Raw genomic sequence first — 8,228 nt, 5'->3', positions numbered from 1 at the left:
AGCAGCTTGGAAGTGGCAAGACTAATACTTATTAGTGGCTTTACTGTGTGTGATTTGGTAGAGCGAATATTGCTTTGGTATGACAGCAAGTGAAAAAGGCTGGATTCTTTCTCAAATGCAAACTGTTTATTATCTGCAGAGCGTCGGCGTGAAGCGTGTTGCTGCCTTCCTCGGCCGCGTCTCTCGTGCGTCTCCCGTGCCGTCTCTCGTGCTCGGCTGACCTCCGGCTCTCCTCTCTCACCTCGCTCGAACCCCCGTGTCTACTCGTGGGTCTCTTCTTACAGTCCCAGGAACTATGGCAGGGCATCGGTGCGATGAGTATTTCCTCGTGTTTACTCAAGGGTCTCTTGCGGGGAGCAAAGTACCATGCGGGGCGTCTCGTGATCTACGGGATTGCGGCGGTGCACATGAGCTCGCTGCCTGACAGGTCGGCGTAAAATGCGTGACGGCTAGCTATGTTACGAGAGTGCGCGCCGCTCACACGACCTACCCAAAATTTGCGACTGTCCTCAGGCGCACGTGTCCGTCGATGTCAATTCCTCGGTGTCCAAGGTGCGTTCTTTGTACTTCCTCAGCTGTTCGACGTTTACACTTTTTTCGTTTGATCTTCCGAGGATGGGGGTAGCCCTGCTTATAACAGCCATATTGGGACCTGTCAGTGCCGTTATTTCGAATGGCTTTCGTATCTGACATCTAATGTACGGAGGAGGGTTTATGTGGTGGATTCCAAGCCTGTTGTGAACTTGCGCTGTTCGTTTGTTCACAAAGCCCTTCGTTCGATCCGTGAGGATGATGTTTGGAACGCCGAATCGTGGGATCCACCGGTTCGTAAGAAATTCCAGGTAGTACTTGGAAGATGTGCTTGGCACTGCTGCTGCGCCCATGTACCTTGTAGCGTGGTCGATGCCATACGAGGATTAGTATAAACCCCATGCAAGCGATCTTGCACGCGACAGCGACAAGCGACGCGATGGAGATGGCTGTCGCGTTCGCTCGTCGCCTACAAGTTGCACCCCATTACAGTGCACTAGAAAATATATTATATATACTTCTAGTTCACTGTACACCCCATGCAAGCGACGACTTCGAGCGACGTCTCCCCAGTGTTGCCGGTATGAGGGCAGCAATATAGGCGCCGAAACTAGCGTGACGCGTGCTTTATTAACTTAAGTTGATGTATTTTACTGTAAAAAGCAGCATAAAATATTTCTGAAAGTCTTACAGTAGGTTCTTATCCTTGCACGTATAAAAATTCAATCGTTTGCTCGTTCCGTGCGATAATCGGAAGTACTGGAGTTATGTACATTCAGTTCTGGCTTCGCGCTATTGGCTAGTCGCTCATAGCACTTCCGGGCGACGAGCGACGAATTCTAGATTTGCAAAACCGAGCGATCGCGCGACAAGACCGAGCGATCTGTTCAAGCGACGGCCCGATCCGTCGCGCGAACCCGTCGCTCGTCGCTGTCGCGCACAAAATCGCGCCAATGGGGTTTAGCCTTCGTCGCCTCCATCCAGGGGATCCATGTGATCGAGAGAGATGACAACATTGGGCTGGTTTAGAACTTTTCTGGGGCTGAGGCACTCTTCAGCTCGAGTCGTTCGTGAGGTAATCATCTGGCACGTGTGACATGACTCGATGTAGCGGCGGATGTCCTTTACTTTAGATAGCCACCAATACTTTCGCTGGACCAAGGCTTTCGTCTTCTTGCTTCCAAGGTGTCCGTTGTTCTCATGAAAGACTGCCATTACGCTGCTTCGGAGCGCCGCAGGAACCACCACCGTTTTGCAAGCTCGTCCGCCCTCGATCGATCTTGTCACCACGATGTCGTCTTCCACTTCGTAGATGTAGTTAACAGTTCCTGCTTCCGCCCGGAACTTCTGGCATTCGGGATCGCTCTCTTGAAACTGAGGGTCAGCGGGATAGGATCTGCATGTCTTTGAGGCGACGGGAATATCGTCTCTGAGATCGATGCTGTGCTCAGCGTGAGCGCAGAACCCCAGCGCGTCCTTCCGCGTGGTGAACGCCTTATGGTGACGATGAAGAATTGAGCGCAGCTCATCTCGTTCGTCGGCGTTTGCGTCGCGGGACATATTGGATACTGCCTCTTCAACCTGATTGGTGTAATCTTCGTCAGGACCGGGGTCCTTCGTGTTCAGCTGTAAGAAGCCGATATCGCTCGCCGGTAGTTCGTCTCGGACCTTGCGATTGCTAAAGGCTGTTATTAGGGTCTCTCCGACGCGATGCGCACCGTGTGCGCTTGGTGCGTGACCCGACAGCTCACTCACCGATGGCTGAACGGGGACGAGGGTGACGTCGTTAGTGGGGTGGAACGTGACGTCAACATTCGCAGCGCGGCGCCAGTCCGAACCAAGAATCAGGTCCATGGCACCTGGCAACGGCGCGATCACTACCTCCTCGAGTCGCACGGTCGATGTTCCGATGGTCACGTTCAGAGTCGCCGCTCTCGCCGGTCTGATGCACCGGTCGAGCACTTCTATCGTTTCGGGAGACGTCCAGGGTCGGGAATGAACCTCAGGGCCCACGGAGCTCTCGCCGAGGACGGAGACGTTGGAGCCGCTGTCTATGCAGACTCTGACCGGCCGGTTCTCAACGAAGCCCTTCACGATGGGTAGGGTGCCGCCCGTCGATTGCAGGAAGAAGTTCGCTTGCCTGGAGGCTGTGCCGGCATTGCCTGCGTCATATCTGGCTTCTCGGTGTCGTTCCGCGTGGATTGTGGCCTCCGTCTTGGGTCTGGTGCACTCCCTCGACAAATGTCCCATATTGCCGCAGTTAAAGCAGGCTCGTGCTCGCGCAGCCCGAACTGGTTCTCGGTGTTCGCGCCGCATTGACTGAGCGCTCGTCCCGGGGCGTCCGTCGTCAGCTGCCGCTCTGTTCTCGTAGCTGTTCCTCGTTTGGTTTCGTTGACTCTGTTGTGCAGCTTGAGATTGTCGGAACTGCGCTGTTTGCGTCGTTATTGCTTCACGCCGCCTGGTGTCGAGCAGCGCTGCGCGGTCTATCAAATCAATGACGCTGCTGCAGGGCTGTGCAGCCAGAGGAATCGCCCAGGTGTCGTCTTCGATCCCGCTGAGTATCAGCGAAATTCTCTCTTCATTCGCAAGCGGGTACGGAGATTTGTCCAGTAGAGCATTTTTAGAGTACATGTACTCTACTAGGGTCTCCGAATTGCGCAGTTTTCGTGAAGCTTGCAGGTCCAAGAACTCCTGCATTGTTAGTTTCCGGTCGAAACGAGAGACAAGTGCTTCCTTCCAAAGGTCCCACGTTTCACAAGCCATACCGTAAGAACTGTGCCAGTCCCTTGCCGCACCTTGCAGCCGGGTTGCTGCCGTTGCGAGCGTCAGTGATGGGGACCAGTGGGCCAGCGCAGCAATGCGTTCCACCTGCGTAATCCACGTTTGGACATTTCGTTGTACATCACCGTCGTACTCGGGGATGGCGGACGCGGTATCGTTCGTAGACTGAATCAGCACGGGCGGAGCTGGCGCGGACATTCTCGACAACGCTTCCGTCATCTGCAGCTGCGCGCGTGCGAACATGGCCACGATTTCAGTCATGCTTGGCGTACCTTCTGTAGCTGTGGCGGTGGTGTTCTCCGGCGAGGGCTGCGGAGATGCGTCACGGTTGACTTCTGCAGGCCGTTGGTTCGCTGCCATAGCGGGGGCTTGGATCCCGTCGAAACGTTGGGAGCCCGTTTCGTCCCCAGCTTGCGCCTGCGTTGGCTTCGGTGCCGCCGTTGTGTCACTCGTAGCGTGTGACCCGCGTTGCTGGGTTAGAAGCCGTCGCAGTTGGTCAACCTCGGCACGCAGACTCTCGATCGTAGCCGGCGCCTTCGAGTCCGCCTTTTCGTGGTCGTCGCCGTCAGCTTCGGTCTGGAGGCGAGTGTTGTCGTCTTGGAGACGGGTCACGAGATCGTCCTTGCGGCCGCTGCACGGAAGTCCACGGATTCTCAGCTCGTCAGTAAGCTGTTGCTTTTTCAGGGCGCTGAGAACGTCGCGGACAGTTGATTTCACCGGTGAATAGATGAATGTCGACTCCGAGCTCACCGATGGCGTTCTGCTGGGCTCCGTGGTGGCCGCTCGTTCTTCGTTCGGGAAAGACGCGTCTGCAGATCCTGTCGGCTGCGCCATGACAGCAAATGAAAAAGAATGGATTCTTTCTCAAATGCAAACTGTTTATTATCTGCAGAGCGTCGGCGTGAAGCGTGTTGCTGCCTTCCTCGGCCGCGTCTCTCGTGCGTCTCCCGTGCCGTCTCTCGTGCTCGGCTGACCTCCGGCTCTTCTCTCTCGCCTCGCTCGAACCCCCGTGTCTACTCGTGGGTCTCTTCTTACAGTCCCAGGAACTATGGCAGGGCATCGGTGCGATGAGTATTTCCTCGTGTTTACTCAAGGGTCTCTTGCGGGGAGCAAAGTACCATGCGGGGCGTCTCGTGATCTACGGGATTGCGGCGGTGCACATGAGCTCGCTGCCTGACAGGTCGGCGTAAAATGCGTGACGGCTAGCTATGTTACGAGAGTGCGCGCCGCTCACAGGTAGGAAAGGGAGAGCGTCGCCGCGTGGTTGAACATGTGCGAAAACGTGTCATACCTTACGACAGGTGCTGTCAGCAGCCATTTCCCTGGGCATCTCCGCATCTACTCTGGCGGAGTTACTAGCCGACCGGTTTACCGCCCGGCCCCTGGTACAGCGGGTCCTGCCTCCGCCAGCTACTGAGCCTCGGTACCTTCCCCCCACCTGTCACCATCCGGAATGGGTGCTCGAGCAGATTAATGCTCTTTGCTGCGAGCCCATCCGGGTGCACGAGCTGAAGGCCGCCCTAGGACAAAGCAAGCGACGGAGCGCTCCAGGAGCGGATGGAATCACGTTCCAGATGCTTCGGAACCTGCAAGATGCAGAGCAAGACCGTCTCCTGGGGTACTTCAACACCATTTGGAGCACTGGGGCTCTCCCAGACAGCTGGCTCACCGCGGTGGTGGCACCAGTCCTTAAACCACGGAAACCTGCGGCGGCACCCTCCTCGTACAGGCCGGTGTCCCTCACCTCTGCCGCCTGTAAGGTGATGGAGAGGATTGTCCTGGCACGCATGGAGTGGATCGCCGCGCAGGTGCACTACTTCCCGGAGCAGCAGACCGGCTTCAGGCGCCACCGCTGCACTGCCGACTCCATCGCCGATGTCGTGGCCACCCTGGAGGATGCAAAGAACAGTGGTGACGTGGCTCTTCTCGTGCTGCTTGACGTGCAGAGCGCCTTTGACAGCCTGCCCCACGAGGTCATCGAGGGCTCTTTAGATAACCTCGGCATCACTGGCAGCCTCAGGCGCTTTGTCTCTGCCTTTCTTGCGGGAAGAACGTTCCGAGTACGAGTGGGCCAGGCGCTCAGCACCCCTCGAGTCATCACCACCGGCGTGCCGCAGGGATCGGTGCTGAGCCCGTTTCTGTTCAATGCAGCCCTGGCAGGTCTGCCAGCCGCTCTACCGGCAGACACCCGGCACCACACGCAATGCTCCATCTACGCTGATGATGTGGCGCTCTGGGTCCGGGGACCAAGACGGTGCCTTCCAGCCGTCCGGAGATCACTGCAGGGGGCCCTGGACGCAGTGACGACATTCCTCGGGAGCATCGGCTTAACCGTCTCTCCTGCAAAGACGGAGGCCCTGCTGATGCACCCGAGGGCTGCCTCCCGCCTCAGCGTCCACCAGTTGAGAATCGGCACCGACCCCCTTCCGTGGAAGCAGACAGTGACGTACCTTGGCCTCACCATAGACCACCGGCTGACGTGGATCCCGGCGACTAAAGCCCTCAGCGCCAAGGTGCGCCGTGCTCATGCAGCCGTGGGCCGACTCCTTCAACGAGGCCGAGGATGCTCCACGAAGTGGGCCCTGCGCCTGAACAAGGCTGCAGCAACATCGTCCTTGTAGTATGCCCTGCCGCTGGTTTCCCTGACGCATGCCAGGAAAGCACAACTAGAGGTTCTGAACAGGACGGCCATCAGAAATGTCCTGGGGCATCCAAGGCACTCCAAGATCGCCGCAACACTGGCTGAGGCCGGCGAATGGCCACTGTCACTGCTCATGTTGCAACGGGGACTGGGGCATATTGCCAGGCTACATCGCGCACCAGACGGCCAGGCTCTTCTAGACCGGCTCCGGAGCCTGCCGGCTTCACGTATGGGCAACCTGTGTCGCCTCTATGAGGAGACAGTTCCTCAACTACCTGTGGCAGTGGCTCTTCCTCCTCCCCATCACGGACCTCCGGATGTGCACCTCTCCCTCAGGGGGTTAGCCAAGCGGAGAGCACCAGCCGCAGCCCTGCAGCAGGCGGCAGCCTGCAATCTCCAGGAGGAGTTGGAAGGACACCTGCTGGTGTTCACGGATGGTTCAGTCCTCCCCAGCGGGTCGGCTGCAGCGGCATGCACAGTTCCAACTCTCGCCTGTCACAGGCAGTGTAGGCTCCCGTTTGCAGCAAGCTCTACTGCAGCTGAGCTCGCGGGGCTGCACCTGGCTGCCGACCTCCTTGCTGAGCACCTTCCCCAGCAGCCGGTGGCGGTGGTGTGCGACTCCAAGCCAGCGCTCCAGGCCCTCGTCAACCCTCGGCGGGCAGGACTTACAGTGGTGCTGCTGCTTGCCAAGTTAACGGCTCTAGCCACCGCCGGACTCCCAATATCCTTCCACTGGCTGCCCTCACATGTCGGGGTAGCCGGTAACGAGGAGGCAGATACCTACGCCAAAGCTGCCCATCATGATGTAGTCCCGGTCACCAGAGCGGTAGCGGCTTCGGACTACACGAGACATCGCCTACGGTGCCTGCTCACCTCCATTCACCCGGACCCCCGAGTGGCTAGTGGCAAAGCCCCCAAGCCACTTCCAGAGAACGGCCTCTCCAGAAGAGACCGTTCCACACTCCTGCGCTTGCGGACTGGCTGCACCTGGACTGCGGCCCGACTGTACGCCAAGGGCCGCGCCACGTCGCCTGCCTGCAAGAGGTGCGGGGACCCCGAGACTCTGGAGCACCTTCTCTGTGCTTGCCCATCCTTGGCGCAGGAACGCTCCACAGTGATCAACACCTACAGACGCCACGGCCTTCCAGCGGCCACAGAGACTGACCTGCTGTTCCCAGTGTGTCCACAGCTCCCTGCGCTGCGAAGCCTGCTGGAGTTTATAAGTTCCACGGGAATAGACACCCTATATAAGCGCCCGCTACAACGCTGGCAACTTTACTGAGGACTGCCACCTGTCGCGTATAGTGGAGTCTATTAGGCCACACCCTCCCTCTTTCTCTATCATCTTTCACTACCCATTCCCTCTCCCCTGATGACGCTTCGCCGTGCTCCCTGACGGGTTGCAGAACCAAGCATCCTTCCTTTCCCTAGATCACTATCTCTCATACCTTAAATCTTTGCCGCACTGATTGCTCTTAAAACATTTGTGGGAATTATTTTGCAGCATTTTAAACATTTAGATCCTGTGCGTATTCGTTTTTGCTAGAAGGCACGTGCTCTGCATTGTTATAGTACTTGCATTAGAAAAAGCCCTGCTATACATGGCAAGAAAGCCGGGAAAGTGTGCGGGGAGTCCCTCAAGGCAGACGAGGGGACGCATGAAAATGGACAGGGATTCGAGTCAATCGGCACACACTGTGGTCCCGATGCTACACTGTAAACGCAAATGAGCCGAAAAGGGCATATTAAGGGATGTCACCTCCCTTGAGACAACGTGCCTGAAAACCGTGCTCCCTTACAGTGGTGCAGAAATGTTCAGCGTCCTCCATTTCGCTCCCTCGCAAAATGGGGGTGAAAGAAGGAGAAAGAACCTCAATTCTACATCCTTATTAAGAGGGAGTTTCGAAGATAGAGACCTCCCTTTAGCGTAAACGGAGTTCTCTGTTTCTTATTTTATGCGTTATTTTATTTTAGTATACACATGTGTGAGAAGGAGACGAGAAAGGAGAGATATATTGTCCAAGTGGTTGCTTTTCTTTCTCTTAATTCTGCAAATTTATACATTTCCAGAGTGCAAGCCAGCTTATTTAGGGCGATATAAAAGACGATTTGTTCGTCTCGTTGATCACAATGTCCTGTCGCGCTGCCAGAACCACCGGTCGACCTTACGACCTGACTTCGGAAGCGCGACCATGCAAGACTTCGACGGCTTCGGCCGTAGAATGTCGTCGCTTCTGTTTGTTTTCCCATCAACTAAAAGTGATACTGAAGGCAA

The 8,228-nt window shown here is 56.7% G+C and overlaps 1 protein-coding gene across 1 annotated transcript; it reads left to right on the top strand.

The window, feature by feature from the left end:
* Window positions 1-4,144: 4,144 nt before the first annotated feature.
* On the top strand, window positions 4,145-7,071 carry LOC139055693 (uncharacterized). The gene is made up of 4 exons (XM_070533224.1): window positions 4,145-4,150; window positions 4,614-5,825; window positions 5,934-6,997; window positions 7,056-7,071. Exons 1-4 carry the CDS (start codon window positions 4,145-4,147, stop codon window positions 7,069-7,071), a joined length of 2,298 nt encoding a protein of 765 aa, XP_070389325.1.
* Window positions 7,072-8,228: the final 1,157 nt, after the last annotated feature.

Source organism: Dermacentor albipictus, chromosome 2, assembly GCF_038994185.2.
Source record: "Dermacentor albipictus isolate Rhodes 1998 colony chromosome 2, USDA_Dalb.pri_finalv2, whole genome shotgun sequence".
NCBI classification, from domain to species: domain Eukaryota; kingdom Metazoa; phylum Arthropoda; class Arachnida; order Ixodida; family Ixodidae; genus Dermacentor; species Dermacentor albipictus.
This window is presented reverse-complemented; position numbering and strand designations above follow the sequence as displayed.

Bases quoted from the DNA above. Each gene is read 5' to 3' on its own strand.
- LOC139055693 (XM_070533224.1), top strand. The intron at 5,826-5,933 runs GTGCGCCGTGCT...TCGTCCTTGTAG, and splicing joins CTAAAGCCCTCAGCGCCAAG to TATGCCCTGCCGCTGGTTTC.